Source organism: Ursus maritimus, unplaced genomic scaffold (genome assembly GCF_017311325.1).
Source record: "Ursus maritimus isolate PB19 unplaced genomic scaffold, ASM1731132v1 scaffold_25, whole genome shotgun sequence".
Taxonomy (NCBI): domain Eukaryota; kingdom Metazoa; phylum Chordata; class Mammalia; order Carnivora; family Ursidae; genus Ursus; species Ursus maritimus.
This window is the reverse complement of record NW_024425008.1, coordinates 35,126,752-35,149,860: the sequence shown is the minus strand read 5'-3', so window position 1 is coordinate 35,149,860 and position 23,109 is coordinate 35,126,752. Positions and strand designations below refer to the sequence as shown.

General features: G+C 39.5%; 1 protein-coding gene across 3 annotated transcripts in view; it reads right to left on the bottom strand.

Annotated features, from left to right (window-relative positions):
* Positions 1-23,109, bottom strand: part of PPP2R5E (protein phosphatase 2 regulatory subunit B'epsilon) — a 143,590-nt gene that overhangs the window by 44,543 nt on the left and 75,938 nt on the right. For all 3 annotated transcript variants that reach the window (XM_008701085.2, XM_008701099.2, XM_008701091.2), the window contains exon 3: positions 20,972-21,168. In XM_008701085.2, coding sequence (XP_008699307.1) covers positions 20,972-21,168 — 197 coding nt within the window. The remainder of the gene's footprint in view (positions 1-20,971; positions 21,169-23,109) is intronic.

Sequence of the window (23,109 nt, the reverse complement as noted above, 5' to 3'; positions counted from 1 at the left end):
ATGGGTGGGGGGGGGGGGGAGGATCATTATATTAGAATGCTTTTGCCATGGCTAATGACAGCATGCACCCGTCCATTATGTTATTTTTGTCCCTTCTGATGATTATTAGAAATTCCGTTTACAAAGAAACTAGTGACTTTTCAGGAAACCATTAACCCATGACTTCTCTTCAACCAGCCAGCCACACTGTAATCAAAAAGGCAAGAGTCTTTTAGTTATTTGCTTTTGAAACTAGACATATATTTCAAAAACTGAGTTTTCATTCCAACTAAATCATGTGTATTTACCGTGATCTGTAACAACTTTCTTTCCTCTCCCAAGATGTAAAAGTAAACCATGGAAGTTAAAAAAAAAGGGGGGGGGGCGGGGTGCTCCTGTATAGTAAAAAATCTGGATAGAAGGACATGGAAACTTCTGTTCTCTGATCCTCCTGGTCGTACAAACCCTCTTTCAGTGCCCACCGTGTGCCACAGCAATTATTTGTGTACGTATCTGCCTGTCTCGCCCACTAATCAAGAATACGCAATGTCACATTCACATCTGTTTTCCTAGCGCATACAAGGCACCCAACAAATGTTCACAAAATAAAAATTTGGACACATTTACAAAACTGTGTATTTTGGTTTTGCTTTTTAAAATTTCAAGTTAAAGTCTTCTGAGTGATTTAAATTAATCTATTTTAACTCTGTTCATGTTAACTCTGATTTGGTCAAAGCTTCATCTCTCAATTATCACTTCATAAGAATGTCAAGTTGTGTAAATTATCCACACAGCAAGTAGTTCTAAAGGCATGCACTTCTCACTCAGCCACACACTGCCATTTCTTCAGATGTGCCTTCCTTATAATGCTTTATTTAGCTTACTTTCAAATAGTCACCAGATGAGTAATGAGGAAGCACAACTATTGGGCTAGACAATGAAGAGCTGACTCAATTGGTTAAGTAGTTCTCTAGCAAATTTGGAAAGACTGTCAAAGCATATCAAGTGTCATGGAAATGGCCAAGCTTCTGAACCAGCCAGGGACATAGTAGGTACTTAATAAAAATGCCACGAATGAATGAATCATTGCTCCCATCCTTAAGAATCTAGTCTAAAAAAAAACTAATCCAAGTCTGAAAAAACTACTTAAAGCAGTCATTTGCAACATTCTCCAAAAAGTGTAAAACTGGAAATAACCACTACGTTCAACATTTAAGAGGTACATCAACTTACTAGAATATTGTGCAGCATTAAAGATGATGGCCAGGGTGCCTGGGTGGCTCAGTCGGTTAAGTGTCTGCCTTCGGCTCAGATCATGATTCCAGGGTCCTGGGATCGAGTCCCACATTGGGCTCCCTGCTCAGCAGGGAGTCTCCTTCTCCCCCCCTCCTCCCTGCAAGCTCTCACTCAAATAAATAAATAAAATCTTAAAAAAAAAAAAAGACGACGGCTATGTGGAAGCACAAAGAAATGTTTATGAATAAAGATTTAGGGGGAAAGACAAGAGAAAATGATATGACTCTACCTATAAGGGATGGAAATGGACAGCTAAAGGGAAATTTTTAAAAGCTGTAGTAAAGCAAGAGGAATATGGATGATAAACTAGGTAGTTACTGTTATCTCTTGGGGCATACAAAGTAAGTCCTAAATCTATAAAAAGCTTAAGTTAGAGACATACAGTATATAAGTTATGCCTTTAATTTCAATATGAAAATGGGCTTTTGAATTTGTTTGAATAAGATTATTACTGTCAGGAGAGAGTTAAAAATCAGAGCTTCCTACAATGCCTAGAGCCTAGCTCATGAATGCATGGTTGTAAGATTCAATGAATGGACCAGTTTAACTATACAGTTAAATCATGAATTAAAAACTGGGCTATATCCATGGATGGGGGGGTGGGGGGAGGCAGTCCTCCAAATCCCTTCTGCAACAATTCTGTATGGTGAGTCCAATTTGGGAAAAGATCCAGTTGCTTTGGTCAGATTTTCAGAAGATTTCCACGATCTAAAAATGTCCTAAAAACCACTATCCAAAATGGTAGATTTGCTTCCATTAAATCTTTCTTTATCACTGGCAACCATTTCTGATTTATAGTCCAGGTTTTATTTTTTTAAGCCTTTATTTGTGAGAGAGAGAGAGAGAGAGAGCACGAGCAGGGGGGAGGGGCAGAGTGAGAGGGAGAAGCAGGCTCCCCACTGAGCAGGGAGCCCAACACAGGGTTTAATCCCAGGACCCTGGGATCATGACGAGAGCTGAAGGCAGACACTTACCCGACTAAGCCACCCAGGCACCCCATAGTCCAAGTTTTAAAGGGATTATTAAATAGGTAACATTATTAAATTGGTAATAGCAGTTGTAGGCTTATGCAAACATATCATGACTCCAAGTAGCCACCAGCATCAATCCTCACCACGGCGCAGTTCTACAGCGTCTATGTGGCTAGATTAAAATGCACCGAGGTATTTCTAAAGTCACAAAAACTGTCTCTATAATATATTTAAATATATGAGGCTCTAGTCCTAAACCATCTATTTTATTCATTCAGGAATGGATTATCCAAAATGAACAAAAGAAATTATTTAAGTAAATTACAAGGATTTATTTTCCAACTGTTTTATTTTCATCTACACTGGTATCAATGCAAAGAAAAAGAAGTTTAAGAAATAAGTCTCATTCATTTTCATTCCAAAGGCATTATAATAAACTCTGAATGTTGGGATCAAACTAAAGGTTTGAAGGCCCTGGGCTGGCCTCCAGAAAGTGGCTATAAGGACAGAAAGCAAGGCTGAGGAATTAGGAGGAACACGTGTTAAAATCTAAATAACCCCTCCTCAAAGATAGAAAATTTAGGATTAGGGATTCCACTGAGTTGCTTCTAGAATCAGATCACATTAGAGACTCTCTCATCCAGCTCCCCCCTCTTACAAATAACAAAAGTCCCAAGAGCTTGTGAGTTTCTCAAGGTAACACAGCACCATGATATGCACGGAGGGTTCTCAGGGTCCCCTCTCTGGCACACCACCTCCATGCCATCCATGGAGACCATGCATGGACCTGACTTTTTTGTCTCTCTTTTTCCTTCTCCTCTGATTCCCCCACCACATTTCTTTTTATCAGTTGTTTAACCCTCTCATTTTCTCATGTCTCCTTTCCCACCACAACCCTCCTCCATTACTGGCCTGCCAGTGGCCCTCAATGGCACCCACGGACACTGTTTTCCTACCTGCAAGCATTCAGAGCTACAATGACCTTGCTCAGCATTAACAGAAAAATATAACAATCTCTTCATCCCCACTGTCTCGTCCAGACCTCCATCTTCAAACATCTTGATTGCTGCCAAGATTCCTCTCTGGTGTTCCTATTCCCCACATCCCTTCTGCTCCATCTCCCCCAAAAGACTCTGAGCCCCTCAAGAGCTTCTTACTAATTTCTGAATGCCTAGCACCTTCATATACAAAAAGCAGAAATAACAAGGTTGCCTGATAAAATACAGGACACCATTTAAATCTAAATTTCACATAAACAAATAATTTTTAGTTCAAGTATGTCCTACAACTTACATGGGACATAGTCAAGACTAAAAAAAAAATTATTCATTATTTATTTGAAATTCAAATTTAACTAGGTGCCCCGTATTTTTATTTGCTAAAACTGACAATTCTAACACTAATACTAAGAACCCCTTCTGGTTGCAACTCCGCTGTGACACAGACGGTAGCACTGTCGCAGGTGAGGCCGAGAACCAACAGCTACCTGCTTGGAGGAACCGGCGGCTATTTTTCAGCTCTTGGGTTTACCGCTGATTACTGTGAACTACGGTGCAAAAAATAAAATTCAAAGTCTTGGCCAAATGTGAAAGAGACAATTTAGCAGGATCCCAAGTACACAGCTCCATAAGTAAAGAGGAAGAAGTGTTTAGGTATACTTTAATCAGGTTTTGATTAAACAAATAATTTAACTATTTTCTGACTTACAATATCAAAATACAACTATTACTATATTTTTAAAAGATTTTGTTTATTTACTTGAGAGAGAGAGAGAGAGAGAGCGCACGCACGCAAGTGCACAAGCAGGGGGCCAGGCAGAGAGAGAGAGAGTGGGCAAGCAAACTCCCCGCTCAGTGCAGAGCCCAACCTGAGGCTTGATCCCAGGACCCTGAGATCATGATCTGAGCTGAAGTCAGACACTTAAACGACTGAGTCACCGAGATACTCCACGGCTATTAATATTTTTAAATAGTTATTTAAGTTACTGCAAGGAGAAAACCCCTCCCTTTCCCCAATCCCTTTATCTCCATAGAAACTACTAATTTTATACTATAATTTTGGTTGATATTTTACTGTTGTTTAAGGAAAATGACTAGCACATTATAAAAGAACAGAATGTGGCTAGCGCTTAGTAACTACTAACTAAACATCTGCTCAGATTAACAATGAATAAAACAGAAGGTAAGAACAATATAAAGAGTTATTAAAAATAACAACTAATGAATACTTTCAATTCCTTTTAGCTATATATTTGTCAGCACTATTAATATTTAAGGCTTGGCTAAAATCGGGCATATTATCTTCTCAGGAAACCTCTTTTAACTACAGTATAAGCAACTTAAATCATCTCTGTTTTACAATACTACTTTCTAGATGAGTAGGTATTATCTTCTCTTGTATAAAAGCATGAACTAGTTGACCTCAAGAACATTTCTCTCTCTGTTATCTGTGACACTATAATTTCATACAACTATGGGGCGCCTGGGTAGCGCAGTCGTTAAGCGTCTGCCTTCGGCTCAGGGCGTGATCCTGGCGTTCTGGGATCGAGCCCCACATCAGGCTCCTCCGCTATGAGCCTGCTTCTTCCTCTCCCACTCCCCTGCTGTGTTCCCTCTCTCGCTGGCTATCTCTCTGTCACATAAATAAATAAAATCTTTAAAAAAAAAAATTTCATACAACTATGCAATACCGCATATATTGACTATAAATATAAAAACAATGACATCATAGCTGTAAAATGAATTCTGAGATTACATCTACAAAGTAAATTTTCTAACAAAAAAGGGACAATATGAATGACGTTAAATAGAGAACATCCAAGCAAATTAAAAAGTGCCATTATTCCTCTAGCACTATTTGTATTAAGATCTCAAGCAAGTAACAATTTCAATGATATCCCTCAGTTTTTTCATCAAGTTCATCCACTCATCCGTTCATTCTATAATCCATCATGTACTGAAAAGAAACAAAATTATTTAATCAAGCATTTAGAACCAGAGGGAGGACCCAGTAATTGCAATGTTGAAACTACGTCATCATGCATCATTCTCACAGTATTTTGTGTTAGCCCAAAAAAACGCATTTAAATAAATATGATAAAACGTATTAAAGTAAGCAAAGTCATTTTAAATCTCTAAATCAGACATCTGAACAGAGAAAACTATTTCCAAACATATCAGGATTTATATTAAATATTCAAACTCTAAGAATAAGAACTAAAATTTGAACAGAATTTGCCTAGATACCTCGCTATACTATTTATGTTTAGAACATAAAAGTAATAAATAATATACATATAATGTCAAGTTACCTCTGGTAACACCAAATTTAAGAATTCTTAATAGTCCCAGTGATAAAGAACCTTTCAAACCTGACTCTCAGCCCCTTTTAAAGTAATTATTAATCATTATGGATATATAAAACCAAGGAGAAAAATCCCAAAGCATTTGTAATTATGCTCAAGAAACTTAGAATCAGAGCAGATATGTATCTTTTAAGCTGGGACTTTGATTAGGAAACAAATGGCAAAATTTTAAAACTCTCAATTAGCACTTAATTTAATTCACAGCAAGTTCTTCAATCAGTAATTTGTTTCTAAAGCCAAACCATGTCTTTTAATTACCATAGTAAGTTTACTGTAGTTTTAACTTCAGACTAGATATAAAGTCTCTTTTTAAACCTCACCATTGATGTGAATGAACAGAGCTGTTTAAAAGTTATCTGAACTTGTGAAACCATTAAAATCCCTTATTCTAACATAAAGACATGCCTTTAGCACTAAATCTAAAGAGGGGAAATTTAATTAAATCAGTATGACACCGTCCTATATTATGAGCCACCCACTGCAGTCTACCTTTATTCTGTAACATATTAAATATGTAAAACTGTCACTACTATGTAATGTTATCAATATAATTAAAAATTTCAGGCAAGAATTTCCAGACGTTATTACAAACATGTTCACTTGAGTTAAACGTAATTCCCTGAGCTAAAATAATCCCCTCAATGCTCTTGTTTGCCACAAGAAGAGATCTCAGGAACACAAGAGGGGCTAAAACACTGTGATGCATGGGTGTGGTCGAGCCACTTCACCAGGGGTGTCCACATTTTTACCATAAAGCCACCTTTGTGGACAAAGCTCTACACTTCTAAGGAAACAGTCAGTGAACCGGAACCAAAGACAGCGTACACTGTTTACATGTGACTAAGAAATATGCACTTGTGACAGCTGTTAGATTTGTTTTACAACATCCGGAAATCTAGAAGAGGATTTAAAAGATTTCTAAAGTCAATGATTTCAACCGTGTTATAGTTACACATTCATGGTCATACCGTTAACCTGTATTACCAGGGCTTTCTAGGACTTCGCAACTGCTCTGTGAAACCTGATTTCTGAAATGAGGCAGAGAGAACATCTTAAAATGATAAAAGTAGCTTAACAGTCAGCTGGAGAAAGGAAAAATCAAACAAAAAAAGAAGTTTAAAAACTTATATTGCCCAACAGAATTTTCAAATATAAAGCCAAATTTAAAAGACAAGATTAAAGTAATAGAAATCTTGGGCATGGACTATTTTCCTAACTCACGGAGATGTCATTTTTATTTATATTTCCTTTAGCAAGTATTTCTTTCCAAATCTACTAGGTATGCACACCATTCAGATTTATACAGACTAAAAAAAATCTGTTTTCATTGTTACTGGCGCTGCTGCTGCTGTTGGTTTAGCTGGTAACAGTTATCATCAATTGGAGTAACTGTATTTAACATACACTGATTGTTTCTGAAAATAATTTGATCCCTTTAGATGTTCAGTTTCTAGAAGGATTAGAGCACTGACAACTGTATGGAAGAAAGGAATCTGTCCGTGAGAGCTCAAGAACAGAGAGGCAATAGAACTTGAATACAGATCAAAGTAAATATAAGGTAGTTTTGAGGAATACATCAACATTTAGCTATAAGGAGAAAAATGTGTGAAAGAAAGTACTCTGTCTTTTGTTCTACTCTCTTTGACCTGCTGGCATGGCCATCAGATGAGAGAGAGATGCCACAAGGGCAGGAAAAGAGATTGGGGGGCGGGGGGGTTGAAGATGTAAGGGAAAGAGGGAGACATCTGAGTTGAGTGCCCTCCATGTACATTCTATATAAAGGTCAAACTCATACAAAACTAATTAACAGTATTAATGTCAGGATAGTGTCAGAAGAGATAATTCAAATCTGTGCCCTTATCACAGTCGCACATGCAGGCATATTTAAAATGGGAGCTCTGGATGAGATGGTGGCACAGAGTTACTGAGTAGTGGGCTTGTCTGGGGTGAGACTGGCTGGCCTATTTCCTTCCTACCATTCCCCTAAGAACTCTCCTTTAATTGGTGCCTTTAGGTTTGTCTGATTCTCCAAAGAATCATCTATCTTGCAACTAGAGGCACAAGGGATCTGAGAGCCAAGCGGCAAGAGGGCTGAGGATATTCCCATTCAACGTGCTCCGCTTTCAGAAAGGTACCCACTGCTCTCAGCAGTGCCTAATGCCCCCAAACCAGATTCCCGCCAGTGTACCCTCTGCAGAGAGTCAACCTTCAGTCTTTTGCTGCCTGGTTTTGGGGGAGTAAGGTGGGATCAGGAGTTTCTAGCTACTTCTTACACAGACTTTCCACCAAGTCTCCTCTTTTTGCCTCTGTGTGCCCTTCCTTGTTTGAAAGGCATCTTTCTGAACCTTCCTGCAGTTAATGTGGTGTGAGCTGGCTACTTCCGGACTTGCCCTGTGGCTGCTTACAGCTCGGCTTTTTCTCATCTGCCAACATAGTGACCACCAGTTCGTTCGCTTTCTAGTTTCCAAAACACTGAATTCTGAGATCTCCTCTCCATTTTGCATTGTTCTTCTGGGTTTTATTTCTTTTCAGTAATTTTTGTTTGATTTCAGGAGGTAAAGGAAGTAAATATACGCATGTATTCAATTCCCCCTATTTACTCAAAAGTTAGCAATTATTTCCTATTAAATTACATCTTCCATTCTCCAGTAACTTCTACTAATTCAAGTAATTTAATTTTCTTATGCGAACATGTCAATCCCTTTTAGTGGGAAAGAATCCAGTAGAACCGCAAGAAAACCAAATGGCAGCTGCTCTAAGCTTAGCCAAGGCAAAGTGATACCATCACCAGTTTTTCTCAGAATTAACACCAACCACATTAATAGGTCCTAGCGTGAAGCAAAAGAGAAAGTAAAGCACATTCTGAATCTTGAGATCATGAATACAGAAGTCAGACGAATGCCTGAAAGTCATCATTTCACCCAATGAACAACACAAATCCTTACCCCGAAAAAGTCAGCATTAGAACTCAAGGTAGCACAAAACTGAATCCACGGCACAATGCTCTTCTCTCGATATCATCACTGCTCTGTCCCCTCTTCTACTAGGACTTCTGTTTCCAGGGCACTAGGATGTCCTTAATTTCACTTTTTCCAGTTATATACAGAGCAGTTCTGACATCTCCCTGGATCTCAAATTCAATCTAGTCAAAACCAATCTCATCCTCATTGACCTCCACTTCCCTCTAGAATTCTCTTCTCACCTTCCTCATTCTAAGCCTTTAGAATTTTCTTTAACTCTTCCTCTCCTGTATCTGCTTTAAGTCATTTTATTTATCCTTCACAATGGCTCTTCGGTGCTACCGGTGGTGTTATTTTTAATAGTGCAAATTTGGAAACAGTTTAAATGTCCCAAAACAGTTAAGTAGACAATCATATATTCCCATAATGGAATACTGGGTAGCCATTAGAATGACGTTTTTTAAATTTACTTAATTATGTGAAAGCATGTTTACATCACAATGCTAAAGAAAAATCTGTTTAATTAAAATCATATAATTATATATGCCAAGTAACAAAAATAATAATACATATGTAGTAAGCTCAGTATGATACAATTTATATATATAGTAAGACTGGGGGGAAAAGTTTAACAAGAAGAAAAAGGAAAGGAGTACTAGGAGATTTTCCTGAGTGATGGCAATCTTCTAAATCTGCAGTTATGGCTATACAAGCACAGAGAATTATTAAATTCATTGAACATTCACTGCCTAAGACCTGTTCTTAAAATCTGTGCTGCATGTTAAGTATATCTGAATTTTTTTTTTAATTTAAGGGAAAGCCTCATTTTAAAAACAGGCTAGACGGAAATTGGCTAAAATGTGAACAATGATTACATTTAAATAATGAAACCATAGATAATTTTCTGTCCTCTGGTTTTAAATCTTCTTTTATGAGCACAGAAGAAAAACGTTAAGAGATGGGGAGTTCCTTTATATATTCTTATATATTCCATTTCCTCTTTCTTTGCCACCAAGGACTAGAGTAGGACAACAGCCCTCTGCCATCAGCCATCCTGGGTTAAAGCTGCCAGCCTTAAACCTCCTTAAAGAAGCTGACAGAAGGGTATGGACATTCGAGGTGGGGCTGGAGAAAGGAAAGTAAGAATATCACTTACATATCATCTCCCTTCAAAAACCTCAGCAGCTCCCTGTTGCTGTCTATAAGATTAAGTCTAATCTCCTCTACTTAGCTTGCCAAGGCCTCTGTAATACAGACCCGTCCCCACCTCTCCCCTTACCACTAACAAATTCTTACCATGAACCCTCCACTCCCACAGGCTTCTATTGCAAGACTTAACTTGCTCAAAACAAGAAGCAACTTTTTACCTGCTGCAGAGCTGACGGTAACGTTAAATTAATTCTCTCTACAGTCTGCTAGCCCCACACAAAATTATCACAGGGAAATGGTATTTCACACACAGAGACAACTATATTACGCTGTCTCCAAAATTGGAAATGTAGCAGTGAATCCAAAAGTGAAGATTGTTGATATTAAATCTTAGAATCCAAAAATAGAGGTGTAAACACTGCAATAGTCATAGTGCTTACTGTGTATAAATACAGAGCAGGCCCTCGTACTGGCTGGTGTTCGCAGTCCAAGCACGCACGCCCCACACGGAGGCTAGCCATGCAATACCAGGTTTTTGCCACATTTCATTGTGCAGGGACTTTGGGTCTTCAATCCTAGAAAGGTACTAAAGCTGCTAAATTAAGTGATTTCTGTAAGAACCAAAGTGCACAAGTTGATAAAACAGTAACAACATGGGGCTTTTTTGAGGACATATATATTCTAACATCTGCTTTGAACACTATGGTTCAAAATCAGCTAACGCTAAAAGAAAAATGAAACCTCTTAAATACTGAATTTTAAAAAACCCACAAAGCACTTGAGGCTTCTGATGTTCATTTCCGGCAACTGAGTATGTGTCCTTATTTGAAATCATGAAAAATAAACAGGAAACTGCCCAAACTGTCACTGTCCCTTATTCTGTATGGGTCTCTGTCTCTGTGACCCTTCATTTGTAAAACAAACCTTGGGCTAGCTGGTGAATTATGAAAACAAAACTGCACCTGACTAAATATGATCACAGATTAACATCACTCTTTACCCATACAGCTTCAAAACAAATTGAGTCAGGCCTCTCCAAGGGAGGGCAAGACAGACAACCCTCCCTCAAGGAACTCACGGACACATGTTGGCCTCATCTTAGAGAGGAGGCTGGAGTGCGGATGTAAGTGCCTCAGAAAGAAACCAAGAAAGGGCTCTAGGGTCAGGAACTGCCCACTACCCCTGTTAGCCGCCATTTTAAATGTGGATTTAAAGATCACTGCCTTCTGATTATTTACCCCTCAAATGACTATTCTTACTTTCCAGAACAGGGCACAATAGATTCCCCAGTTTGTATCTGCCAGCAGCAGAAATACAAACTCAATTTTCCAGCACCTTCTCTATTGTCTAAACTCAACACATTCTTCTACTTCTCTAGAGAAGGCCAAAAGTCCCACAAAAGGAAGAGAGAGGCATGCATTATTCCAGAGTGTTCTACCCTACTCTCATAGAGGCCTTAACTTCTTCAGGAAGGGAAATTCCACAGCATTTCAAAGGAGCTCATTTAGTAGCTAACACTATCTGCCCAGCCCCCACTCCCTGGTCGTGACCTACATTTCTGAAGAGTCAAACATCATATTCTCCAACATAGCTTGTTTATCCATTTTATTAAAAGATAAACTTGCTCTCCAACTTCCTAAATAGTTATAACCAGTCCTAGTTTTATTCCGGAACAACCTGTCCACTATGTGTCACCCCTTGCCCTCCTGGCACTGCTTCTCCTTGCCCAGGACCTGCAGCTGCCTTGGGCTCTGGTTGTTTCCCTCACTGCTCAGCCAACCCACACCTTTCCCTATTCATCACTGTAACTGCATTTTAACTCTAGAGGTCCCTCATCTCATCCTCACTTTCCAGAGGCAACTTCCTCCACAGAAGTCACTGGATAGCATACTTCTTGTTTTCATCTACAGATCAAGTTTGGCTTTTAATATTGGTCAGAAGCCAACTACCTCCTGGAAATGACCTGCTCGTTGTTTTCTTGCCAAATTCTGGCCTCAGGCATTATCGTCTCTGAGCATTCCACATTGAGGACACTCATTTTCTCTGGCTTTTCCTGCTTGTACACATCACAGTGGTACAACCAGCTTTCTCCTTAGAGAATCAAGTAATAAATCCCCCTCTTTCATTTCTGTCCTTGGTAGAGAGACGGCTGAATGAACTACATAAACTAACAGCAAGTTGCTAGAATTAGCCAAGACCCACGTATATATAGAAACCACAGGCAATATTACCAAATCATTTTATCATACATTTTCCTTAGTAGATTTTTCCAGAAGTATTCCTTATACTTCTAACCACATTTTCAGTTTCAAGGTTAAATTAAAAGGTAGGAGAAAAGAGAAACCAAAGCGTGAATGCAGTACTGTAACTCATCCTGCAAAATTCTGCTGCCAGCTTCAGGGGAGAGGGAAAAAAAGAGGGGGAGCATTCTCAGAGTGAGAGGATAGTATTGGATATATCAGCGCTAGACAAGTCACAGCTGTCAAACAATTTTAAGTATATTGAAAACTCTGAACAATCTGTAAAGCAGTTAAGCCAGAAGGACTACAGCTTGTAAATGAAGCAAATAGCAATCATGAGTAGCTCAGCTGCTTCCTGAGTAAAAACCCACTCCTTAGCACATTTAAATTAAAGCTAAACACATTAAAATCCCTGTCAGATTCCTTAAGAGAGAATGTGTGCAGGACAGAAATGGTAAATTATTAATATACACATGAATATGCAAGTATATCAGGAAAATTTTTATTTAGGTAACTTCAGGGTGGTATATATATACACATGTATGTATAATTATACACACACGGGCACATGCAGATTTACAGGGGCCTCCAAGAAAATAAAAAAAGACTTGAAAATGAAATTTCGCAAAGAGAATTAAAATTTTAAGTCAACAGAGCAAAAATGTGGGAAGTCACCTTAAAGAGACCAAAAAAAAAACCCAAACAAACAAACACCCAAAAAACCTTTCAGGCTATCAAGACTTCATTGTAACCAGAAAACCTGATTAAGCCATCTAAAGAAAAAGGAAAGTCTAGCACAGGTGGCAGAGGTAGTACCATGACTAATGATAGCAATAATGACATCACAACAACCTTATAAAGTCACGGTAGGGAAACAAGCTTAAAAAGGTGAAGATTCGTCTAAGATCCCAGCTAAGTAAGTGGTAGGACTGGGCCCAAGTCTGTCCCTCTACACCACTCACCCAGGAAAGACAACAAAAAGTAGGCTGTACAAATGTAAGTGCTTCCAAGGATTAGGGGCCATCATGGAGATGGAGGGATGTTCAAATCACCTAACTCCCTTGCTCCAAATTCAAGCTAAACAAGCAACGTAAGGATGCCTTGGCCACTGGTAAAGCTTGCCTGCTTCTAGAGAAGATATGGTGGGGGAGGGGGCGCACAGGAACTCAGAAAATAGGATCATCTCAAGAACTATACTTTGGGTGGAAAAGAGGAGAGTTTTGAACTACCTGGCCCTCCTCCTGAGCTCCAACAAGGTTAAGAAGCACTCTTACTTTAAGAATAACACAAAGGCAGAGTAGTGAAGTGGTGAGGGGAGAGAGTGAAAGGGAAGCTGTTTCTTAACCAAAAATGAACATTTAATCCTGAAGCCCAAAACCCTTACTACCTGTTTATTTAGAAGAATTCAATGAAAAGAACACAGTACAGAGAAAGGAGTCCAATCTTTGGGTTTTAGTCCTCATTCGTATTGTAAAGAATGATTCCAGGAAAGCAACAGGCATAGCAGTTAAAGAGTACTGGCTCTGGAGCCAGACAGCCCAGATCAAATCAGCTCTGCCAGTTAGTTACCCTGGTGAGTAGCTTTGGGCAAGTTTCTTTTTTTTTTTTTTAAGATTTTATTTATTTATTTGACAGAGATAGAAAGAGCCAGCGAGAGAGGGAACACAAGCAGGGGGAGTGGGAGAGGAAGAAGCAGGCTCCTAGCAGAGGAGCCTGATGTGGGGCTTGATCCCATAACGCCAGGATCACGCCCTGAGCCGAAGGCAGACGCTTAACTGCTGTGTCACCCAGGAGCCCCTACTTTGGGCAAGTTTCTTAACCTCTCTCTACTTCTTTTAAATCATCTATAAAATAACATATATTTTACTACCATCTACATCACAGAGGTGTTATGAAGACTGAATTAACTCCTATGTTGTAGCTGCTGCAGATAATTATGCTGTTAACCGTGGAAGTTGTACAGGTGCTAGTGATCTTCTATCAGTACCCACCTTTTCGAAGAAGCTCTAAAAATTAAGTATTTGACTACAAACTGTAAACTGTGAAACTCTACCAAAACTGACACAAGATGAAACAGAAAATCTATAGAGTCAGGCACATAATTAAGAAATTGAATTCACTATCAGAAGAAACCTTCCAACAGAGAAAACCACAGGCCCAGATTGGTGAAATCATTCTAACAACTTCATTTCATCTTTAGTTACTGCCATAAATGGGAAGACCCTGCTCCTTTCCAATATTATCTTATATTTTTCAAGAGAGCAGCATTTAACAGAGCTGTATGTGTGGTAAAATCAAGCTTAAACCATTCTGGATCAGGTATGTCTTTGAATATTCCATCAAAAGCTATGGATCTTCTACCACAAAAATTCTCAAAATTCTGCAGTCAACATCAGAAGATCCACTAATCCTATAAAACCAATCTATAGACATCCTAAGATGCTAAATGAATACTAGTAAGTGAGCATTAACCAAAGAAATGCAATACTATTGTTTAAGGAAAGGACATTAAAGAAAGGACAAAGTGCCTGCCGGTTTCTCTACCCTCTGAAAAATTACAAATGGTAACAATCTGCTCCTAACCTTGAGCAGGGAATTCTTCCTGATCTCATTCTAAAAATGTCTTTGGATCATCTTCATTACCATAATCTTAAATTCTTTTCTAAGTACCAAGAATTCTTTACTTTCTAATTTAGTTCTCAAGTCCTATCTTTTAGACTTACCCTATCCTCAAAATTTGCCAATACTTTCAGTTCCTAGATGCCTTTCTGAGATATCATTCAATTCTCTTCCATTACTTATACTTTCAATAGTGTAAACAGCCGATCTCCACCACATCACCCCCACCCCCACCACCACATGGGTCAGATCTTATCTCCCTTGTGTCTGAAGAGTCACCCTCCAAGGCAAATTCTGGCTAGAATGTATGGTTACATTCCTTATCAAATACCAGAAGAAGAAAGATGGAAATTTCATATTCCCTCTGGTAGTTATCATTCCCAAGGCTACTTTTAGATAGTTGTTATTTTATGAAAAGAAACTCTCTGTCCTTCAGCCAATAAAGTATATAGTGAAGTTAACAAGGCACTCCTAAAAGTCTGTGTAGGCAGACTCTGAGACCTTTAATTGCAACTCCATAATTTTCTACAAAACTATAGTTTTCTATTAAGAGGCGAGCCAGAGCTGTGACTTCCGGTTAAGTCAAAGGATATATAAAAGATAAAACACTTAGGATAACCAAATGACAGGATATAATTTGAGAGTAGGAAAAACAAAGCTAATGGTGGCCAAGAAACAATAATTAGGACTCAAGGAAAGACTTCAAGAGAAAAGAAGAAAAAACTGTCCAAAATATTTCTCGAAACTATACTACCTTTGGAAAAATCACATATTCTACAAATTGAGGTATGCAGAAATTTAACCACAGATTAGGAGTGGGACAGACATTGAAACCAATAAAAGCCAAGTCTTAAGGACAAAATATGAGAATAATAACAGCAAACAGCCAGTGCAACAAGGTATACTTTCTGCAGGAGAGAAATGATAGGATTTTATTCTAATGAAGATCCTCCCACCGTACAAGCAATCACTATCCACAGTTATCATCTCAACTTCCTTCTACTTCACGCTCTCCTCAACTCACTAGGTCCCACCTGCACTGCACGAGAGCACAAGGATTCCCCCGTACCACCTGGAATTCCAGCATCGTTCTTCGTCTCTCCTGCCCTCCTCCCACACTGATGATTACCGATCTTCATCTCCAGCTTTCCACATCTAGGTCTCCCATAACCTCCAAGTTCACACATCAAAAGTCAACTCCTCGGCTTCTGTCTACACCCTGCTCATCCTCCTGCTATACCTTTCTCAAACAACAGCACAACAAACCCCCTAAACTGCAAAGCTATCCTAGACCCCTTCCTCTCTCTCACACTCCAAACACCCACACAAATGCCAAGTGGCTTCAATTTTATCTGCTAAATGAGTCTCAAATGCCATCCTTTCCTCTCCTTCTCTACTTCCACACCTGTGCTTGCTTTAGGCCCTCCACAACTTCTCTACAACAACGGTTCCCCAATCGACTCCTCTCTACCTTCAATTTCAGCCACCTCCGATCTCTGGCCCACTGCCATCGCAATATAAACCTCACCATGTCACTCAACTGCTCCAAACTTCTCAATGGTTAGCCACTGTCTGTGAGGTTCTTTCAGGACCTGGCCCACATCTATGGCTTCCACTGCCACCATTCACCTCCTCCCACTCCCCAACACACACACACACACACACACACACACACACACACACACAATGCTATAACAACACAGCACTACCGTGTTTCTCTAAATATATTATGGAGTTTGGAAATTCCCTTGCATCATGTAATTCTCTTTTTCATTTCAACACTATTTCAGCCACTTCGAAGCACACATTCACCTTTTAACACCCTACAGAGGCGTTACTCACTTTGTAAAAGTCTTCCTTGACCATCTCTACTTACCTCTGACTAATCGCCCCTCTCTTTACTCCTTTCTTGCCTTGTACATACTTCTGTTAATGCACATTAACATTTTTCTTATTATTTGTTCCCGAGTATCCCTTCTACCTGATTTTGAGTTTGTTGACAAAACAGGGCCCTGCCTTTTTTTATCATCAAAATGTAAAAGTGCCATTCTAAATCATTCAGTAAACTTTATCTGGAGTTCATTAAATAATGTCACCAATGAGATTTCATCTGATACTTGAACTATACCCAAAAGAGACATTTTTGAAAAGGAAGATGTGCAGATATAAAGAGTATAAAATACAGAGAATTCGAGTTTCATGGGGGGGGGGGGCACACAAGATTACTGGGAGAGCCAGAAATTCTAAAAAGTCTTTCAAATGGATGCATGGCAACAGAACCAAAAAGAAAACATTAGCATAATGTAAAAATACTGCCTCAAGGACAGAAGCCTGACACTTGAGAGGATACAAAGCAGAATGCGCCAAAGCCTGAAAGAACTACAAGCCGTGATTCTGGTTTTTCCATCAGACATGCCCTCATGCGAAATACATACCTAAGCAACTATTTTGGATGCAGAATCCGTTCTAACTTTCTTAGACTATATTGACCAGAAGAGCTGATAGTCTTCAGAGCTGGAAGGTGGGGGCGATCGTCATCAACCCTCTCCATTTACAACAGGAGAAACTGGGGCTTGAGAGAAATTACTTGCCCAAGATCTCCCTGGCAGTCAAGTGGAAGATGAGAAACGAGGACCGTGACTTCCACATTTTCTGTCTGGGGCTGTCGCTACTACCCCACACTCCTCTTCCGCAGGTAAGTTAGGTGCCACATTGTTTTGTTTTATTTACACACAAAGAGCTGTTTTGCTTGCCTAATTCTAACAGCCTGAAGGTAGCATCCAGACTTCATTTAAATGCTAAAAATGGCTTCTACAACTCAAGGATTACTTTTTTATCTGTCCCTCTTTTCTTGCCCTAACAGGGTTAGAACTCTCAAAGGATAGGTCCCATCAGGTTAAATTAAAGGCTTCTCCTAACAGTGCTGACACCAGACCATGTCATCATAAGTCACGACTCATCCTAGTTTAAAAACCTCGCTATCATGTCAGTGATATTTCACTAAAAGCACCACACCATCTCCTTCACTAATCCTAGTGAAGCAGTTACATTTTACAGTAACAAGGCAGACTAGGTGGGGACAGTGACATTCGTTCCTCAGACAGGATCATCTTGGAAATGCAGAATTTGAGGACCACCGAGGCAAAGGACTACAACACACCCAGTTGACAGCATCTTAAGTCCACAAATGGGAACTCTGGGTTCCACCAATGATTGTAAAATCAAGTACATAATAACAGAATTATCAAAATAGAATAATATTATTATTGACTGAATGCTTGCCATGTGTTAGGGGCTATTTTAAGAGCTCTATACACATCATTAGTGCCAACCCTCCCAAAAAGCCCAAAAGGGCAGGGTGATACAGATGAGGAAAGTGGGCAGTGGCGGCACCAAATATACAAGGAGCCTAAGAGGTGGCAAAATGGAAGCAAGGAGAGGACACCAAGTGGGCCTTGGTTCCAATCCTTCTTACAGAGCAGTGAGCGCCCGCTTGCTAGTGTATGTGTATCTGAGGTGGTGAGAACCTTGATGTACAAGCAAAGCATAACAATTTTATTTAGGCAGAGTTATTTACGGAGTAGGGGAGGAAGGACTATGGCCGCCCTTCCCCTGATCCTATGTACCTCTCAGCACCACACAAAAACCAAGGGCCCCAAGGATGGAGGGCTCTGTCCAAAGTGATGGAGCAAGTTAAAGCTTGGCCAGAGCTGGCTACTGAACCCAGGTTTGTGTGGTTGCAAAGTCCTTTCTCTTTCTACTCTCCCCCACCAGCTCCTGCTCTGTAAATGCCCCAGGTTGCTTAAGAACCATATAAAAATAATAGCTACAATTTCACAAATCATGAGATATGAAAAATAAATTACACCTATGAGAACCCTAAACTACCATCTGGAAAGTAAAGTTTCTAATGCCCTAGAATAGCATGTGTGCTACAGATTTAATAGCTCCTAAGGCAGGGCTCAAGTATATTTTAAAACACACATTCACACACAACTGACAGGAGACTTAAAAAAATTTTTTTTTTGGTAGGGGACTGGGAGAGGGTAGCAGAGAAGGGAAAATATTCTCCTTTAAAAGACCAAAGCTGGTTTAGAACCAAGCTGGTTTCATAAGAATTTAAAAAAATGTTGATTATGCCAAATACTGAATTTAAAAACTGAATATAATCCAATGACATTCAATATCTTAATCATAATTCGAGAGCCTGGAATGCTCACATTTAAGGGAGAATTCATTCACTCATTCAACAAATTCCAGGTAGGCCTGTGCCAGGAGGTATTCCGGAGGCCACGAGATGAGCAGGATACAGTTCCTGCCTAGAAGTGCCTGTAGTCTAATTAGAAAACTTGGATTAACACATGTGAAAAACTTAAAAGCAGCAAATGAACAAATTCCAAAAGGGTAGATTGCCAAGAAGTGGAGGAACTGAAGGAAGGAGACAACCTGGGGCTTTTCGGGCAGCAGTGGTAGCACTTTAAGCCAAGTCTGGAAAGGAAGGGGAGAATCAGAACTAGAGGCGGGGGCCGGGACACACATGAAGGTCCAGAAACAGGGGGAAATGAAAGGCTATTAAAAAAAAAAAAAAAAAAAAATCAGTAAATATACAGATGTTCTCACACAAGGGCAAACTGACATGTATATATTATAAGGATATTTATAGGATAGGAGTTAAATAAATTATGGTGTCTCCAACGGTGAAAAATTATGTAGCTGTAAAACTGAGTAAGACACCTTTATGTGTACTGATATGTATTATATATTGATAAGCAAAAAAAGAAGGTACAGGTACGTTTGTATACTATGCCACCACTTGTGTATTTATACGTATATGCTCGCATATGCTTATATATTCGTGGACTATCCATGGAATGATACAGAAGAAGAAGTTACAAACAGTGGATACCTCTGTTGGCTGAGGACCCGGGTAGATTCAAACCAACGGGCTTTGCTCTGCAGAAACTAGATGGACTAGAGAAAACCCTAAATACCAGGTTAAGAAGTTTAGACAGCATGCAAACTCTAGAGCAGGGCTTCTCAACCTCAGTACTATTGACATTTAGGGCCAGAAAATTCTTTGTTGGGGGACTGTCCTGTGCAGCATAAGACGCTTAGCTGCATTCCGGCCTCTCTCCACCGGAAGCTGGTAGCACGCCCCTTCCACCCCTGGTTGTGACTGCCAAAAACGTCTCTCTAGACATCACCAAAGTACATAGGGAAGCAAAATCACCCCTGGTTGAGAACCACTGCTCAAGAGCTACAATGTTAAAGTTCATCTACAAAACATTCTGCTAAGATATTCTTGTAAATTAACAACAAATGCAATATACACTCAGATACAGATCTGAGGAATACACTGGACATTGTTTTGAAATGATCTTCATACATCAGTCATTGTTTCTCAAGTTATGGTAATTCGTATCCCTTCCCAAATCTGAACTATTCACTTTTAACCTCGTCTACTCCATCACAGATGTCTCTTTTATTTGAATACAAATGATAAAAGTTGAACTGAAAATCTAGACAGATTTTCGGCAGTACAGAGAGCATGGGCCAGATTCTCCAAAGGGCTTCCCAGTGGTGCACTGGCCCTTCTGGATCTCTGCAGCATGATTTTACCAGTTAGTAGAAGAGCTCCACCCCCCCCCCCCCCCCCCCCCCCCCCAGAGCACGTACTCTCTAGAGCCAAGATCTTCTGGGATGCCAAAGAAGGCGATCTTCCCACAGAAATCTATCAGAAAACCATATTTTGGCTCAGCTTTTTTTTAAAACTAATATAATTATTGACCAGTAAGAACACAGTTACTTCCACTATGTTAATCATGTTTCTCCTCATGACTCCTAATGACCACACAAAGTGCAAGACACTGTTCAAAAATAATGAAAGACATCAGCCCTGATTTCAAGATTATAAAGACAATGATTAGTTTATAAAGCCAGCACAGGCTTTAACTAGATTCTACAAATCACAATTTTATTACGGTTAAAGCCATTTCTAATTTACCACAATGAACAGGGAGGGGGAAAAAAAAAAAATCAAGACATCCAACAGGCTTGAATACTTTTCAAACACAGATCTAAAACTCATGTTGATTCTCCTGTGGCTTTTCTTTTCTCAGTGCCAGAAATCCAAGAATACCTGGCCATCTTGGCTTCATATTTTGAAGTCATTGATTCCTCCAGTACTGTTGTAGGTGAAAAGTTCTGGATCTCATTCTCCTGAAATCACACTCTTCAAATTCTAGTATTGTTCCGACTACTTTAGCTTAGCTCTCAGAAGGCTGGCTCACATTTGTGGAGCTGACCTCCAGTGACCTGACTCTGCAATAAATACCCCTGTGAGTCGCTATGGAAGGTGCTGAAAAGTGTCCGCGGCGAAAAAAAGAAACTCACCATTCTAACTACTTCAGGGTAAGTCTGCTCTGTCAAACAGCCTCTGCTTATTGTAATGTAGTCCACCAGTTCATTAAGAGTGGAGCGCTTGTATTCTTTCATTTTAAGATCAGATAGCGTGTCCATGAAGTCAAAAATGACACAGCACTGCTGAAGTTTCTTTAGGAACAGTTCAGGCTGCTCTGAGGATGGAACGTCTAAGAAAAAAAAAGGAAATGGTGTAAGTCTGTCATCAATTTCTAGGTAACAGGAATTCTCTGTGAAAGTTACTTCAAAAGCAAGCTCAAAAAAATAAGAATGCACATGACAACAGTGTTCTTTTTAACAATGACACATGGGCGGGAGGGGATACCACAGCCACTACTCCAAAGACCTTGTCTTTGAAAACTACATGGTACCAACACAAGGGACAGCATTTGCTATTCCACAACCAAAGATTGACCAAAATCCCAAGAGCCATTAGAAAGTTGAAGCAAATTTTAACCAAAAACACCCCCATGTCAAAACCCCGAGCCAAAAACACTGAAAAAGGTCAAACTTCCCATTATAAGGTAAAGCCAGAAGCGTTCACTGCTGGTTTAAATTAGTTTTACTAAAAAAAAAAATTCAAAGCAGAAATGTCAGTAAATTCATTTTAATTTCATGCTGACATCCTTGGTATTTAAAGCAACTGTTGTGCGTGTGTTTATATTTTTTGTTTTGTTTTGGCTTGACATCTATGAAGTTTCTTTGTCAAAGAAACTTGAAAAACCAACAAAATGAAGTAACATCAATTCTCTCAAAAAGAACACACCAGTAATAGGACAATAAGAACAAACTCGACTTAAATCTGTGCTCTCCCTTTTGACCCACCTTACTCCCTTACAGTGGGAGAAAACCACTAGCATCTTCATTAATATGTGCTCAGAATAAACATCTGTTCTTTTCCCACAAACGGCACATCAGACATTTTGGTTTGGTGTCATTTCTAAAAACTAGATAAAAAATTTAGGTTAAAATTCCCCAGTTAGAATGAAAACCTGATCTACAGCTGGACTTGAAACACACCGAGCTGTGGAGAGCCCATTCCATTCCTGTTTTATCTTCACTACTTTATTCCCCGAACTGGAACTTCTCTGCAAAATCAATGGAATTATGACCAGAGTAGGCTTCTGCCTTCCTCCAAGGTGATGAACTCATTAATCCTCAAAACACTCTTAGAGGCATTATATTATTATTCTCCATTTTTCCAAAAAGAAAATTAGAGGTAGTCACTGAGGTCCCACAATGAATGAGTTACGGAGCTGGGCACCGTGCCCAGGTCTCTAACCACATGTCCACATCCTGGGTGTACCACTCAAGAAGGACTCTAACAATGTCTGGCCAGTCACTAGCAACCACCCTCAGCTGCCAGCCTCCCGGTGAATGCTTTACAGCAGCCATCAAGTGTGGGCCGCCCAGGCTCTGGAGGTAAGCGCAACCATTAACAGCACCCACCTTACAACCACCAGCAGCCGCAGCAGAAGGGAGTGAGAGCCAGGCTCCTATTCAAAGGGTCCACATGACTCCTCTCCACAGCCCTCTTCCCCTGCTCACATCCCACAACCCAAGCGCTAGCCCAAGTACCCAGGACCTCACAGATAATTCCCCCAAAACACTGCCTACTGACATCAACTTTAAGGTAAGCCTAGATGAGAGTGGACAGGACACCCAAAAACATAGGATTTCTCTACCAGATACAAGGGAACAAGAAATAGTAAATATTTTTAAAGGTATACAGAACATCACTACTAAAAATGAGATGTAAATTTAGAAATTATTCTTAAACAGTATGTTTCCCTTCTACCACCACCCCCAAAAACCTAATGTATCTTAGAGTAAAAGACTTTGGGATTTGAGTTAAGCTGTGAGATGTCTTATATATCTATGCCCCTACACGTAATCACTTAAAAAAAAAAAAATCTATCTTTAGACTATAAGAACTCAATTTAGTTAGAACATGCTTTCTCTTTAATTGCTACCTGCTTCAGGTGTTCAAAATAAATAAACTAAAAAAAAATACTAAAGGAGGCTGCTTATGAACATAGCTATATATCCTTAACCAACGACTAGCTACATGCACAGGACCATTACGGTTAATTATTGAAGTCTTTTAAGTT